The sequence below is a fragment of the Emys orbicularis genome, chromosome 8 (genome assembly GCF_028017835.1).
Source record: "Emys orbicularis isolate rEmyOrb1 chromosome 8, rEmyOrb1.hap1, whole genome shotgun sequence".
Classification (NCBI taxonomy): domain Eukaryota; kingdom Metazoa; phylum Chordata; order Testudines; family Emydidae; genus Emys; species Emys orbicularis.
Genome location: NC_088690.1, coordinates 16,926,995 through 16,944,820, shown reverse-complemented (window position 1 = coordinate 16,944,820; position 17,826 = coordinate 16,926,995). Strand labels below are relative to the sequence as shown.

Below are 17,826 nucleotides of genomic sequence, written 5' to 3'. Positions count from 1 at the left end.
TTCACCTATAACGCAGTAAGATTTTTTGGCTCCCAAGGACAGTGTTATATCAGGGTAGAGGTGTATTTCAGCATAGAGTCTCCTATCAAACTTCACACCATTATGGATGAATACAACAGCAACTCATACTGAGTCTCTTAAAAACCCATTGCAGAGTAAACAAATGTTATATAACCCTTCAAAAGTCTTTCCATCTGATAGAGGTATGGCATTTTACAACAGAATGAAATGTGCTCCACAGCTGGGACAGGTGCTGTGTTTTGCCAAGCTGTTATCAGTGATATTCCATGATTGGATATGGACAATTTGACAGAGAAGGAGAGCATATCTTTTGCTGCCTTATTCAAATACTTCAGATGCTTGGCCCAAATACAAAAGTGACACACTACGAAAACATTTGCAGCTGCAGGAGCAATCAAACTATTGCAATATTTTCATTAGACTGACCATTTCAGCACAAATCATAGGGGTTTTATTTATAGCCTTTCTATACGATATTCTCTTATGATAACGAAACTGAAAAACTGGAGAAAATTTCCTATGACTCCTGAAAGCCGTGGCTTACCTGGCTCCACTTCATGCCATCCACTTGACTGACTGCCACTTCCTGGAGAGCGTCCTTGGCTTGTATAAAATGGCTCTTCACCAGGACTGTCCATTTCATCCTCCACAGATTTGAGGCGTTTTGTAGAGCTGAAACAGCAAAACATACAATACTGTATATGCTGAAAGGATACAAAGATATTTCTCTATTGGTATATTTCTCGGTAGCATGGGAAGAGACCAACTGGGTTAAGTTTAGTGACATTGACGGCATTGACTCGGGAGAGATTCTTGTTCTCTTCACTCTTCCCCCCAAAGCTGAATCAATGTTCCTCAGTCCTGATCTACTTTTTTCAGACTTGAGGCTGTCTTATGCCTTTCTGAACTGTGCCAAGCTACATGCTGATTTTGTGACACAGAACAACCTCCAATAAAGACTAAGCTGAGATCACCAAACTCATTCCAAACTGGAACCAAAGCTATTTTAAAAGAAGATTTTCACAGGTGTAAGGCTAGGACCTTATGTAAAGCATGCTGAAGTCAACAGAAAGACTCCCATTGACTTCAATGGGTTTTGTACCATTAACTTACTGTGTCACCAGCTATCAAATAGTTAATATTGAACAGATATGGTACTGACAGGTAGACCCTCATTTAAACTACCTTGTCTTCTCCTTATCTTATTGTGAATTCCATATACCCCCTTTGTATGCATTTTTTTTATATTTCCAATGCTTTCTTTTCCTAAAGAAAAATTCAATGGCAGCAATCCCAGCTTTATGGCAACCCTAAAATAATAAACACACGAGTGATGGCAAAAGATGGGAAAGATATTTCAGTTTTACATTGTCACAGGTTATTTTAAACAAGTATAAAAATTTTACCCTGTACCTAATTTGTTCAATGCCTGATGTAGGACATAGTCTCTGGATGCCGCCACACATTTAAAAAAAAGAACAAAAAGCTTGCTGACTAATGTCAACATTGAAAGACTCCCACACAATGCTCACCATATACAATACCTCCTCCAAAATCCAACCTGGGCAAAAGGCTGAGAGAAGGGAAAACCTTACACTGTGCTCTGAAGGTCAACTGACTCAAAGTGTGGCAGAGCGGTGGGGGAATGAATTTCAGTGCCAAGGGCCTACAATCTTGGCTAAGTTTGGAATAATGAGATGTACAGAATGCTCTAGGATATTATTGTCAATTTGTCCTAACACATTTTTCCAGATCTTATGTCTATTGCCAACTCTTTATTCTGTGAGGTCAATTCCACCAGCAGTGTGTAAGGGATTCAAGAAAAGCCCTACCTACCTAAATGTTCCATAGAGTAAACAAGAATAGACTCCTTTGTGTATCAGGGATGTACTGGATGGATATAAAACATTCCATTGGCATAATTCCCATTGAGCTAAATCTTCCAGCCTTTACTCAGGCAAGACTCACTTTACTTTCTGCCTGAGTAAGAGCTGCAGGATTTGGGAGTTCTGTATGCAAAGCTGAAGGGAGACAATGTTTTATGGTATGTATGGAATGCAGGTTCTGCCATAACTTATTTTAAAGAATCAGTATATGTCGGTAGGGGAAATTCTATGTGTACAATACAATTACTGCCTGATAGTGCCGCTGAGTCTGTGTATTTAAGGAATATTTTTTTTCTAACTGGGAACAACCTAATGAGAGAAAAACAAACATATTACCAAGTTATTAACTACTGGTGATGTTTATAATTAGCTCCTTATCAGTGCTAGCTATTTGCAGAAGAATAGAAGAGTGACAACTGAGCTTTTAAGTAACACTAATAACCTGCCTTTTTCACTCCTGGAGTCACAACAAAACTCTTGCTGGGAGTAATTCTAATGATGAGCACTGCACATACAGTATGCCAAACACATGTGAAAAAACTAACAGCACAAACTTTTAAATTGATTACTGCCACATGTAATGAGAACTGTATTTGCTAAGCTTCAGAATGCTGACTGAGCTCATGTGTACAGAATGTTCTTTCAATCACTGTGAACTATAAGCTAAAAGTTATTGCTAGGAGACTCTACATACTTTTGTAGAAAATAAAAACAGCTACAGTGAAAAGATATGTTGTTTTTTTTATGGTGTGCTTGCTTTTTGCAAAGCTGGTGGCGCTGCAGACTGAGATCAGAACCTAAAAGAACTCCAGGCTGAAGTTAGAATTTCTTGTCATGTCTTCGAAATAACTGATCATTTTGGCTGGCGGACAAACAAAAATCAATCTGGTTCCTTAATAGTGTTCAAGATGGCAATGGTGACTAGGCTTATTTATAAATTCAATCTCATGGATGGTTAAAGTAAAAAGACAGTAAAAAATATCCTTGTCTGCATCTAAGATATGCAATCGGACTTGATAGTAGCCTCCGTCAGAAATTCAGTTGCTTCATTAAATCACAAAATTCTTAAAGCCACACCAAAATACAAATGGATTAAAAGCCAAATCTTCAACACTGTTAGTTTCACAGTTAACACTTTTATGTATACACAATACATGTAAGTTTTATCTGAAGTCTGGTGTCCAGTCTCTTTTCCTTCAATGCAATGCAAGCTATGATACCTACAAGAAATATCTCCATGAAAAATACTCAGTGACCTTATCATAGGAGGACATTATGTTTCATTATGATCCTGATTCTCCTTATACCAGTGTGACTCCACTGATTTCAATGGAATTACCCCTGATTCTAAACAATGTACGTGAGAAAAGAATCAGGACTTGTGTGTGTCTCTGCAGCTTTTTTCAAAGCTGGACTTTAAGTATAGAGCTTTAATATAGATTGAGATAGACACTCAAATTTGTGATTCTGAAAAGACACACCATCCCGTCCCCACCAGAACACATCAAACAATGTAAATACTAAACAATAACTTCCATATGAGCATTAATCGTAATCTGGGTTTCACAAGTAACCCAATAGCATACACATATCAAATTACCTGGTAGAGGATGTGCTAGGTAAAGACCTCCTCATTGCTCCTGGGCTCATGCTATAGTATGAAGAACTTTCCAAATCTGAGAGGGAGAAATTTGGGCCTGTTCCTGCAGCTATTGGTGCTAGGGAAACAAAAGAAATTCAAGTCAGTAAGTCATGTAAATAAGGACTCGATTATGTGAATTGACACTGTAATCAGGAACATTTTACCACTATACGATTCCCTCTGGGGCAGGGAGTGTCTTTTTTGGTCTGTTTGTACAATGCTTAGCACAATGAAGTCCAGGTCCCCACCTAGGGCTCCTAGGTACTACGATAATACAAATAAATAATAATAATAATGATGATATGATATAATAAAGATGTTCTTATTTTCTTTTCAGGTCAGTCTTTTCTGTACCGTCAATTCTAATCATTTGCACCAAGAATCTTGGATTCCTTTAAGAAACTGCTGCCATATTGTAATCTTCTTAATAACATCTCTTGAAACTTCCTTCCTTAATAGGCACAGCCTGAGTAGTGGACGTGTTGCACCATCCCGTGTATGCCTGGCCCAGTCTGTGAGCTCCGGTAGACAGGGAAGGGGCACTGGTGCCACCTCTTCCCAAGACCTTTGGGAATGCTGTGTGCACCCAGATGTACATAGAGGCTACAGTCTCTATACCCCTGGAGCATAGCAGCTATGACTGTCCAAAGCCCCTGCGGGAAGTATGCAAGGGGCAGAGACTCCTTGTGTTCCTCTCTGCCTCTGTGCACCTGTGCGGGAGCCAGAGACAATTTGCCTCATTATATTATTATCCAACAACTGTTTTCTATTGTTCGTTATTCCCACCAGCATGCATGGTTTTCTGTAAGGACTACCACTGCTATGACTCACCTGACTCTAATAACTTGCCTAGAGTACTGGTTTTACACTAAGGTATTATGAGAGTTCCTTTTCCAAAAGTTTACAGGCATAGATAGGACTGTGAACTCCCATGCGTTGAGCAATATGGAACAAATGAGAATGTTGTAACCGAATATAAAACTGAGCCGGCAAGGTCTTCCTCAATGAAATCAACTGCATGTGATATGATACCATTCCCACTGTCACCATTCCAGTGCCCTGACCTTTATAGGACATTCTGCTTTATGGACCATGATTGATTGTCTGTCCCATTCCACAATCTGATGAAAATTACCCCGTTGCCCAAGATATATCTGTTTGGCACAGGATATATTATGTGAAAACTCTGATTCACAGGGATTTTCCTGGTGCCACACAATGATACTGAGCCAAATTTACTCTTGTGTCAGTTGGAACAACTGTACTGAAATCAATAGACCTGTGCTTGCTCCTACCGGGGAGGAATTGAGCCCAACTGAAATATTTCACTCTGGTGGGCATCAGTGAGGAAATCAAGATTGGATGGTTCAGGTATCTTGCACCAGTAACCTAGCATACCAAGGGTGAAATATGGGCCCAAATGAAGCCACTGGGAGTTCTGCCTTTGCTTTCAACAGAGTCAGGATTTCACCCCAAGTCTTAGGGAACAAGCACTGCTGGATTTGACAGATGAAGAATATGGCTTTGCAGCTGCCTCATACTCCTCACAGTTAAACTGGCAATCTAGGGCAAAGATCTTTTAAGAAAGTCGATCAACGTTGAGACAGACTGGGAATGGCATGGACAGCAAGCCACAGATTTTAAAAGGATGGGGTGGAAAGCACACAATGCTATTAAAACTTAAGAAAATCTGGAATGATCATTAAAAGGGATTAATTTGGGAAGTAATTTATGGCAAGAACACCAAACTCCTTTGTTGTCTTCCTTTAACTAAAATATGTTTCCTGTGCACTGGTTGTATGAGAGGGCAGGGTTTTTTTTTAAGAAAAATTAAATATAGTAAAACGAACTCATTTTATTAAATTGTGCTTTCTGCTAGAGTTTCCTGACAGCAGCTACAAGAGGCTGTAAAACTGACAAATTTGCATGGAAAAAGAAACCAGTGTAAGTAATTTGTGTAAAAGGTAACATGGGCATGGACTGCTATAATTCAGACACCCTGCAGATAGCAGACTGCTGCAGTGTGAGCAGTTATGGGTTAGAAAAATGACCACACTGCAGTCAGTCTGACGTGAATGGAAATCAATCATAAAGGTACTCTCTGCAGCATCTACTCCACAGTTTTCAGTAACTCCTTTGGCAAGCAGATTTGTGCTTTGTAAACCCCTTTGTTGATCAATTCCCCTGCACCCCAGACCTAACAAAGCCTAACTTAGAAGTTAATAGTAATATTTTCCAAACAGGCACATAAAAAGGCAGGCACTAAATTAAAGCACCATTTCTTTCCAAGGGGCAATGAATTTCCCAGCTATTGTAAGTTTTACTAAGCAGTTTTATTTCAGATACAGATGGAGGAAAATTTTGTGCTCATAAACTGACTCCACTCCCGTTCATCACCCCCCAAAATCTAGGGAATTACTGGCCAAATTTGCCTTATGTGAAACTAAAATATACTTCCACTTCTCAACATGGTGCACATAGCTTGAAAAGCTGTGGAGTGGGATGGGGTAAAGCTAGTAACATAAAAACTAACCACAAGATAGAAAGGGTTAAATAGGTAACCTCTAGCTTCCTCCATATTTAACAATAATGGAGTTTTCCTGCCAGGTCCTTGGACACCCTGCAGTACTCAAGGAGTTGAGCTGAGAGGATGCAGGATGAAGGATAAAAAGACAAGATCCATTCCTCTTAAACACTAAAATGGTCAAAGGACAGAACATTTATTAAAGCAGTTGAGTATTAAAAGCATTTAAAGGGTTCATGGCAGTTGCTTATTTAAAAGGCCTATGGCGGTTCTAACAATGACATTCATACTAGAGACAGACCAAGGTCACTAAACTTAGTAATGCTATAGGGGTAAACTTTCCATAAAGGGGAACTGTTCTGGAATCATATTCTGTGTATTAGGAAGTTATCTTTCAATAAAGGGTATCTATGTTTTCTTTTCCCAGTTAGTTTGCTCTTCAAACAACATTTTACTGTAGACGAAGTGAGGAAAATGTCAGTGTATAGACCCCATCCAGAGGCTGGCAGGGAAGGGGTTAACTCTCTTTCTCTGGGTAGGGGGAATCGGTCTCTTCCTCTCTGGAAAATGGTTGAAGCGACTCATGTTTTATATCACAGTTATAGACTTGGCTGACTCGAGTCACACTTCATAACACTTTACATTGGACTTTGGCTGAGGGAACCTGGTTGTGTTCTATCTGGACCTTATATTTACTTTTCTGTTTTGCAACACAACATGTTGCAAAGGTGCATAAACTTCATCTAGCCTAGCCATGCAAAACCTTACCTGCTCCAAATGGCCCCTCACGCTGCCTGAATAGACTATCCCTCTTCTATTAGCACTGAATTCTGATGGAAAGACAGAGTCACACTTCTGTCTGTCTGTAGGATTCCCCATCAACACTCCAGCACCAGAGAGCAAACAGAAGGATTAAAGTGATCTAAATTGTGGCACAACTTTGGCTAAATTGAGTTTCCTCATTTTAGCATATGATCATCCAACATGTGATCACCCTCCTCGCCTGCACCCAATGTCCCAAGAACATGCTTTGGCATTGTCCAGAGCATTAGCATAGGTGTGGAGATAAGTCTGTTCTATAATACAAAGCCAGCCCTTTATTACACCGAAGCATACATAAATTGAAGGTTAAGATTATACCAGCCACACTGAAAATATGCTGCTTTCTCCGCCTAAGAGATGCTCCTCAGAAAAATGACACCAAAATAGCTCAAGAACACATCCCAAGCAGGAGATATAGGTTGAAAATTTCAACTGAGCTTCAACACAATACACACCCCACCCACATGGCTGCATCAAGATGTCATTTGACACAGAGCCCTGACCCCGATCAGGGAGGAGTAAAATGGTTTATTGGATAGAAATCTGGCCTTTCATTTAAAACTTCGTTTGATTGATGTGTGCGGCACCTGTAAGTGAACTAACTGATGCAGCCTCAGCTGATTTCAGCTGACAGGGTGGTCTCCATCACAAAACTCCTACGCACACAGGATACATTTCAATTACTCTGAAGGGGCAGAATGAGAGAGTTTGCCTGAAAGACTGGACCAACCCTCATCGTAGGCCGATCATTCCATGTTAAACTGGGGAGGTGAGCAAGGAGCTGCTTCTCTTTGACCACCTGCAGGGTAGCTCCGCTCTGGATAAAGGGCACCTCTGAGGAAAACTCCCACTGATGCCAGGTTATTAGACCCGAAATGTCAAGAAAAATAAGAGAAAAATTAGCAAAAAACCCTGTGACTTAATTCAATTTGAATATTTATTTTGGAAATTTACTGAACTAGAGTACAGGAAACCCACTAAATAAAACCAGCCAAGCTGGCATTTGTCTTCCTTAAAAAATGGCACTGTCTTTTAGTTGTTAAGATATATTTAATTTCTCTTTTTTCATTTTTTGTTTATTTGTTTTTACAAAGATATTTGGGTAAAACTAGGATCAGGACACGTCTAACTGCAGCAAAGTGACAATGTACATAAGGCTAAACGTATTATAAGAAACATGATGTTTGACTAATACACTTTTTCATATACTGTGGCTTAACAACCAGAGGAAAACAAACTATCTTTCTGACTCAGCGAGGAAAGGGTCGCTCGAATTTGTTGCATAACCTTTGTCTCCTATGTACTGTATTGTTAGTTTCAAAGAGGTTTTGCCGAATACAACTGATATGAAATGTGTGATGTTCATTTTAAAATTACTAGTACAGCTTGCTATTGACCATCTAATTATGCTGAGTTCCATTTATAAACATAGCTAACCACTAAGTTTATGGAGACTTTTTGTGCTGCTTTAATAGGATATTGATCGAGAGCAAGGTTTGAGTGGACTGCCATTGAATTGTGTAATGGCATACAAAAAGCAAGGTCACGGCAACTGTTCATTCTATGCCTGCAGTCTATTTTTTATTATAAACTTTTTTTTCTCTCCCTCTTATATACCCAAGCCCAAATGCTATGTTTGGAATAGCAGTCAGTCCTTGGCTAAGGAATACAGAGTTATCTTTTAAATGTTAATTTTCATGCTGCTGACTTCTAACTATCTCAGCTACAGTATTGCTTAGTATAGCAGAAAACATACAGGCTATATAAAAGCCTTAGTAAGTATGCTCTGCACTAGGGTCCTTCCCACTCTCCTCCAGACTGCAGAAAAGCAGTGGAGCCACTCTGTAGTTTCAGAGCTGCAGCAGCACCAACTCCTGCTTTTTTGCAAGGCGACTGAGTGTAGGGCAATCTCCAGAATATCCCGCTGGATCTGAAGGCCCCGCTACCTCAAAACCATTTTGTGGCGGCACGAAAGAAGCTCTGTGTCATACAGAGAAAGTAGACCCCTCTGGTGGGCTGTGGACTACAGCTATTGATACTCACTCTACCTTCGGGGGAATTACACTGCGGGTTGGCCCTCTACCTCCAGAGGTGGGTGCAACAGGACTTCCCCTATAATTTGTTTACATTATACCTCTTCTTTTGAGTGGATAAGGACTGCTTGATAAAAGCAGACTGGAAAGCTATATTCATTCGGTTAGACCCATCTGTTCCCTGCCCCACCCCCTGCCCGCTCAGAGTAGTGGCAATGAATTTAATTTCTCCTTCACATTCCTCCCACAGTAACTACAGTGTCAGTTCTATATCTTTCAACCGAGATGATTCTGCTTCAGTACTTCTAATCATCTGAGTCGGAATGTTACAAACAGCTTTATTCAGCCTCTCGGGTGAGCGTGAGGAGTCACACACACAAACAGTATACACAAGAGATTATTTTCCTTTTATTGCCTTAAACAGCAATGATTATTTCATACAGTTACAGAATTATTGCACATTTCAAACACTAGGCTGCCACTTCATGCTAATCTGAGACCTCTTACATTCTGTTCCAGTTTCCCATTGCTAGAGCCCCCAAAATTCTATGCCACAGCAGCACCCATCTATGCAGCAAGAGTAAGGAGAATTCTGCAGCTGGTTTCAATAGATACCGAAGCACTGCTACAGGAACCCCGAATCACAAAGAATGACTGCTTGAAAGTCTCACACTTTGAGTATCCACTCCTAAACTGCATTATTCCAGGATCCCTGCCTTTTCAAAATTCCATGACCATAAAATCATTCACAGCCTGTGGAATTTATTTAATCCTTTCATGGGATCTAAAGTGTCTAACACAGAAGAGAGAGAGAGAGAGAGAGTGTGTGTGGTTTAACTGGCATATTAAAAGGGTTAAAAATCATCCCACTAACTCCATGAAAAACTGAACTAGCATTTTACAACTTTAAGTGTGGCATTCTCAATCCAGTGAGCAGGCAGGGTGCTTCGTTCATCAGAATCCGGGAATTATATAATTTCAACCAACAATGCAGTGCGAAACATGCGTAAATTTGATCTGCTTTTAGGGACTGCTCATTAAGCCCCAAATCCTTCCTTCACAGCTCAGCCTGTATATTTCAGCTGTCTGTGGGGGATATCCACACAGGAAGGAATCCAGATCAGGAGCATATGCAGGTTACTCAAATCTAATGGCTGCACTAGCCTCCTCTCCATGCACCTTCCCTGGCCCCAAGCTCCCAGCCTGTCAATGTCTCCCATTCGCACTTCCAGGGTCCTGCTGAACAGGGAAATCCCGTGGAGCAGGACTTTGTGCCAAATGGGGTGAACAAATTCTGCTCTGCCTCCCACATCTTGCCTCCTGCCTCCCCTTTCACAGCAGGCACATTCTACTGCCCTGGGGACCTCTGCACACATGAGCTGGGGACAGAATTTAGGTCCAAATCCTCAAAGGTATTTAGGAGCCTAGCTTCTATGGATTTCAATGGAAGTTAGACACCTACACACCTCTGAGGACCTCCTCATAAAGGATGGTTGGAGGTGAGGGGTTTGTTTCGCTTGTGCAACAGCTGGCTGTTCAATCAAAAAATCCTGCGTATTGTCTGGGATCTACAGGAGCTTAGGGCCCCCTGTGGCTCTCACCAGCAACATAGGAGTCAACAGAGGTGCACTAGAGCCACACTTGTATGGCTTCCCTTCATCACTGTCCCTAGGATATTCTTTAAGGGGAGTTTCCCCAGTGCTGAAGGGGCCAAGGGATGGTTAAATATAGCCTCAGGATTGAGGAACAATAACGTGCATCTGCTCTGACACTCCTGCCTTTAACCCTCAGCCCAATCCTTCCCAGTCATGGATGAACTTCTCTATGGAGAAGTCCCAGCAGAGTCTGGGGTATGTGGGTCAATGCTGATTTTCCCCAACCACAATACAGGAATATTGGGGATCTGATCTGGCCTACTCACATTGAACTATGAGTGGAGAACGGCCTCATACCTAGTTTTAGCATACACAGAGTCACAGAAATGTAGGGCTGGAAGGGACCTCGAGAGGTCATGTAGTCCAGCCCCCTGCACTGAGGCTAGATCATCCCTGACAGGTGTTTGTCTAACCTGTTCTGAAAAACCTCCAATGATGGGGGATTCCATGTTTAGTTTCTTAAAATTGGCAACATCTTTGTAGTAGCCTTTTTCATGCCCCTAAACTTCCAGCCTGCCAGTGCCTCCCAATCTCACCTCCTATGCCCAAGCACCCCTGCTTTCTTTCTCATGGTTTGTTTTTCCTATTTACCCAGCCTCTGGAAGATTGAGCAGCAGGCTAGTGAGTCAGTGGTAAAGCCCATTGCTGTGGAACAGAAGAAAGCTACAGGTGTGCCTGTCACCAAGAGGGTCTATAATTCTTGTTCAGTGGCTCAGATAGCTCAGTGGTTTGAGCATTGGCCTGCTAAACCTAGAGTTGTGAGTTCAATCCTTGAGGGGGCCACTTAGGGATCGGGGGCAAAATCAGTACTTGGTCCTGGCAGGGGGCTGGACTCGATGACCTTTCAGGGTCCCTTCCAGTTCTATGAGATAGGTATATCTCCATATATTATTAAATAAATACTATGATGACTAGGACCTATACAAATGATAGATAGATTAAAGATATCAGTGGTTCTCAAACTTTTGTATTGGCGACCCCTTTCACACAGCAAACCTCTGAGTGCAACTCCCCTTATAAACACTTTTTTATATTTAACACTATTATAAATGCTGGAGGCGACGTGGAGTTTGGGAGTGGAGGCTGCAGCTCACGACTCCCTAAAAAATCACAACCCCCAGTTTGAGAACCCATGGATTAGAAAAAGGTATAATGTTAATACCAAATATTTGTTCCCAGGAAGCTGACTTTTTGCTTAGCTTTTTCACCCCCCTACCCAGACTTGTATGGCTGATATAACAGCATTTTATTTGAGTCTCTCTGTCACACTGACCTCTGACAACCTTATTCAATAAATATGGCATATTATTATTACCCAACAATACCTAATGAGGAAATGCTGGAAACACTTTGTGCCTCATGTTAATTTTAGATGACAGAAGCTAACAGACAACTACTTAAAACTCAGGGAAACCATGTGTTTCTATTATCAAATTTTAAAAAATCATGAAAACTACAGGCCATACAGAGCTACAGTTGACGCAGACGCCAAAATCTGCTTCTTCTTACTTAGGTGTAAATCTAGAATAACCCCATTGACCTCAGTCCAATTATGCTGATGTAACAAAAAGCAAAATTTGGTCTTTCCGTCTCAGCATGAGAATTCCTGTAGCATACACACTGCACAGCAAGAGGGTCGGTGACAGAGAAGCAGTCTGTCCTTGAAAATTCACACACATTTAAACACATTTAGAAAATTAATATTATTGAAATGTTTTTTAAGCAAACATTGCTTTGATTTAGAGCTGTATACAAAATGTGGGCAGAACTGCTGCACTGCATCATTCATCCCCAAAACAGCATTCGCCACAACAGGGATTCGGGCCCAGAATCACACAACTTTCTTCCAAGAACATGCTCCTGGATCTCTCTGCAGCCTCATGATCATATGTGGAATATGACCTTTTGTGAAGCTGTCATAGCGCATGCTCAGGAAATCAAAGAAGGGCCTCACCACAGAGGATGAGCATATGGGCTGCTTCCCCAAGCAGGGTGGCGTTTAAAGTTGCGGTGGCTTTTTAGAGAAATAAATATATAGACTGGATTGAGTGTATCTTGATAATTCAAGCTGCCAAGTTCTAATAAAAAAATCCTGGTGAATCTGGATTAGTGCTCTGCAGGGGTTGAGCTCTCCAGTGCCAAAGCAATCTGTGGACTAGTCTGGAGTAAAGCCACAAGTCTATTTAAACAGCCCAGCCAGGTTTATTCTGAATAGCGCAATATATCAAGCAACCTTACATGTCAGTTTAGGCACAACTCATAGCAGTTAATCATGGATCCTTTATGCTAAATCATTCCTGAATGTTGGCATGCAAATTCACACTGACATCAATGGGATTTTGTTGGTAGAATCCACACTAGACATATCCTACTGTGTGGGCTTGTCAGATCTCATAAACGAAACACGGTCAGGCCCGGTCAGCATGTGTATGGGGCACCTCCACAGAAAACCCAAGGTGCTACCAGAAGTAGTGTTGCTAAGCCAGCAGTTGGTATTCTTTCTTCTCAGTCAGTACTGAAGGGAGATCCTAGTAAGTGCTGGGGCACTGTTTTTCGCGGAGGTGCTATCTTGCAGACAGGATATAAAACTGAGGTCCTGATTGCATAGGGTCCTTAAAGAAACCATAGCACTTTTTGCATGAGCAAGGAGTGCAAGCCCTTGTGTCCTGGATAAAGAACAGTTGGAAATTTTATTTTACCTCCCAAAATTTCCTTGGTAACTCCAATGGATGCAATGGTATATTTTCTACCCTACCCTCCTGTATGTTTCCAAGCAATTTTTAAAGGCTGCTGTGTACATTCCAGCGACAGGGAGCACGAGCCTCATAAATACAATTCATAATATGTTTGTAAAATTTGTTAGACACTGGGATCTTTGGTAAAAGATTTGTTGTTGTTGTTGTTGTTGTGATAAAATGTAATGGAAGATTAATAAGCATGAAATATGCTGGCTCATAAACTCAGTCCCAAACTCTCTGCTATGGAGATCGGAAGTCAGGAGTGGTGAACCTAGTTACTTTCTAACAACTGCATCTTGCAAACACCAGGGTTGAGAGAAACCAGAGACAGCTATGATGACTAGTGCTCCTCCAGTGAAGATAAGATTATTTTAATGTGGGATGTCTTAGAGGGAGAAAGGGTGGATTCCCTTAGGACTTCAAGAGCCTTTACCCTTTGCACCAAATTAAAACATCATAAAATGGAGCTATTCACATACAGGAGGAGATAACTTAGCTATTCCCAACACTGTTTATGTTAAACATCAATTTAGTGCACTACAATAAAATAATGAAGCCAGGATTTTAAAAAACTGGTGCCAAACATTAGGCTCCCAAGTCCATATTTGGGCACCTAAATAAAGTGGACTGGTTTTCAAACATACTGTGCACCCAGAACTTCCTCTGGCTTCACATGTCTTTGAAACAGCCTTTCCACAGGTCATCTGGGAAGGAGAGCGAGGAGAATTGCTTGGCTAAGGTCAGGGTACCCTTTTCTTTCTCACTCTCCCATGCATACCTCTCTGATGCCTACACAGCTCCTCCCCAACCCCCACTTCTAGTTTTTCAATAGGAAGCCAATTTAGTGCTCTGACTAGTGCTCTGATGTGTGTGTGTGGGGGGAGGGAGATAAAGTAGGAAAACAGGGTGACCTTTCCTACAGAAACCCCATGGTTTGATTCAAAAACGTGGGTTCTCTCCTAAGGCTGTCCCTGCCAGGCAGGGCCCCTGGAAGGCCAAAAGTTGGACTTGCAGTGCATATAAACAAACTTTTAAACTTTCATGCTGAGAACCTGCATGCCATGTTTTATTTCTGAGCATATTAAAGCAGATAAGCTGCAAGGTTTATATTGTAAACACAGTACAATTGTTAACTACTGCAGTACTAACTGGTGCTACTGTAATGTTGCAACATAGTTTGGCCCTAGCTACAGAAATCCACAGCACCCTAGCAACGAGGGGCTGGTCTAGCTGTAATCGAAACAGAGGCACAGCTTCGAGAGGGGCTGTCCATGCTCTCTCCTTGGACTGTCTGGGTTATGTCATAGAAAAATACAATCAATGCACCTTTGATCAATGGAACGGGGTGGTGACAGGTACTCTTAATTCACTGTTGTTAGTGAGTATTGACAAGCTGGTAATGATCATGCTGCAGCGTGTCACTCATGCTGTGGGTATTAGCATTCTTTAAAGGTCAAAAAACAAATCCTTTTAAAAGGCAGAATTCCATACAATGGAGGTAGAATGCAGGCCTCACAAAGTTAAAGCTGTACGGGTCTGAGTAAGTGAGCCTCTTAGGGCTAACACCGGTATAGCTGTCCACATTATTTGCAAGTTCACCAATCTAAGGGTGTTAAAACAGCAGCCACTTCTATGCATACACATACATGTATATACAAAACTGGTGTATACGTAATACCTGGCTCATGGGCACAGATGATGTCATTTTAAAAGGTCTGGTTAAAATTCATCCCTTAAGCTTTGAACCTACAAACTGATCCACATGGGCACCTACACAGAGTCTTAATATCTTCAATAGGGTGCCACATTGGTGTAAGGATCCAGCGGTTTGCAAAATCAGGAACTTATCATTTATTTTTAAAATATTCTATTATTTAACTTTCCCACTTAATTTAAAATGTGGAACACAGTTAATCATGTGTGGAGTGCAGGTAGAAGAGGGGACAGTCAGTTTCTGGGGTGGGGGGGGGGAAATGGGAGGAAATGAGCGTTATAATAAACACAGGAAACAACAACAAAAGGATACTTACTCTGTGAGACTCTGACTAGCTCAGTCACACTGAAAACACCTGATGTGACAAAACTGTCCTGGAAGCCCAAATGTCCTACAAAACAAATAGAATGAAAGAATTTTGATGAGCATTAAGCATTTAATGACAGTATTCTCAAATACTTTAGTTTCATTTAGATCTCAAATGTGACACCAAATTTCCCACTTAGCACTAATTATTATTTATGGAGGTGGGTAACTAGTCATACAGCTATGTAGGCTATTTTGTGGTTTGTATCTGGAGGTTAAGAAAGCTAACGTGACACATCAGTAGGGAGTTTTCTAGATGTTAAAGCATCTCAACAGGAAATCTGAAACAAAAGAGGACTATTTTAATATACGGTTACCTTAGATGACCCCTAACGACTTAACAACTGAAATTAAAATACTGTACCTAGGAATCAGACAGGACAGCTAAATTCTATAATCGTTTTAAACATTATTCTCTAAAGAAACATCTGATCAGGATTATCTACCATTCATTCAAACAAAACAAGATTTAAAGATGTACTCTTCATTTTCTGAGGTTACACTAGGGAAATCTTAAAATAGCAGCTGTTTAAAAAAAAAAAACCCAAACCTTTAAAATAAATGCCTTTCCCATAAAAAAGAAAAATTCTAGTATTTAAAACAAGCTTTGCAAAAGACAAAATAAATCTCTGCATAAGAAAAGCATTAACTTTAAGCCTTGGAATTTCTTTGAGACAGGGTGTATGTTTCCCTGCCTGTTTCATTTGTGTAAGAGATGACTCTACATTTTATATCAAAATGTTGTTACACTTCACATAATGGTATTTTCCTATTTCTCTGAAAACATGTCTATCACCAAATGTTAATTCAATTTCACGGGCATAATCAATTACAAAGCAAGCAGCTTTCAAACTCAAAACTAAGTGCAAGTAAGTGTACATAGCTGGATTTACAGTTCATACAGTACATATCAGGACTTCAATTAGAGGTCTGGAGCTAGCAGGCCAGCCTGACCTCTTGCTTTTGAAATCAGGGTCAAAAGAGAAATCTCAGGATAAAGGGATTATTAAAAGAACTGTAAAGTCGTACTTGTCCACAGGATAAGTGGCATACCTTTTAAGGTTGTCCTACTTAAAGTCACTGATTCCAATGCACGCACACACATATTATTGAATGTATTATAGGGGCACCATCTGCCCTACATAGTTAACTGTCTGTCAGATACAGTGTTATATTATTATATTCAGTACAGTATACTATACACTACTGAAATTATAATTTGGTGTCAATAGGTCCCTCTATGTGTGTGTTTGTACTACATATGCACACAAATATATTCACAAATCTGTCACGATCCAATAGTTTACAGCTAAATTACTCAAATGTACTTGATGTTAAAACTTAACCCAAATAAATCTCTCATTCTACTAGCATGAATTTTTACTATGTTTTTGAGGGGGGAAAAACTTTGAATATTTTAAGTGCATAAAATGCCAACGTAGAAATTGAGTGTTTTTTCCATTTTCTCAACTCAAAAGTAGATTTCAGAAATTTTAGGTGATTGTGCCTGGCCCAGTTTGCATTTTTCAATAATAAAGTTCATGATTGCATCATTTTTCTTTTTAAAAGTGGGTAATTAGTCAAATTGAATATGTTCATTGGCAATTTCCTGAGTATTTTTAATATGGGAATCTACTTTTCATATACTGCAGCAGATTTGTTTATTGGATTAAAAGATCTATGAATTAAAAATAATTCTCGTAGGTCTTCACTTCAATGGAACAACTCAGACGCCTAAAGTTAAGCACATGCTTAAGTGCTTTACTGGATAAGGGCCAGAACGCTCAGTACATGGCACCATCAAGCACCATCATGGCACCTACCCTTGGTAGGTCTGATAACAATAGACTATACTGGTTCTGCCTGTTGTGTCCACTGGCACCTTTGTTTGCCTGACAGGCTGTAACAAAGGAGATCCTATTGCAATAATGTTGAGGGTGTGATTTCAAATACACGAAAGCAAGAACATTCACAGTGAAGGTAAAACATTGGGCTCATTCTCAAAGTGTTAGTGTTAGTGTGTGTGTGTGTGTGTGTTTTAGAGGGTTGTAGTTGCGATTGAACAATAGTGCAAAGCATGACAAGATTTTCAGTCTTAATTAGTGAAAATAAACATTTATTGGCTGAGATTTTTTAACTGAATTATACATTCATAAATGATTAGGAAATCGGGCCCTTACTCACACCATTCACATCCTGACTCATATGAGCTGTCCTCTTGAATAGGCCCTGATCCTTCAATCTGATCCATGCATGCACAGATACGTGGTGCCCCATTGAGTTTAGTGGACTCCGTGTAGGCCTAAAGTTCTGCCTACATGATTCAGATTGCAGAACTAGAGCTTAGGTTTGTAGCCTTTGCTGAGGAATCTTTCTAAAATTGAAAGTGGAAAAAATGAAGGGAACCCACCAAACAAATGACAAA

At 40.5% G+C, this 17,826-nt stretch overlaps 1 protein-coding gene across 6 annotated transcripts in view; it reads right to left on the bottom strand.

Moving 5' to 3' along the window:
• Positions 1-17,826, bottom strand: part of NFIA (nuclear factor I A) — a 313,248-nt gene that overhangs the window by 89,241 nt on the left and 206,181 nt on the right. For all 6 annotated transcript variants that reach the window (XM_065409193.1, XM_065409192.1, XM_065409197.1 and 3 more), the window contains exons 4-6: positions 15,352-15,426; positions 3,508-3,625; positions 566-693 (exon numbers count right to left, since the gene is read on the bottom strand). In XM_065409193.1, coding sequence (XP_065265265.1) covers positions 566-693; positions 3,508-3,625; positions 15,352-15,426 — 321 coding nt within the window. The remainder of the gene's footprint in view (positions 1-565; positions 694-3,507; positions 3,626-15,351; positions 15,427-17,826) is intronic.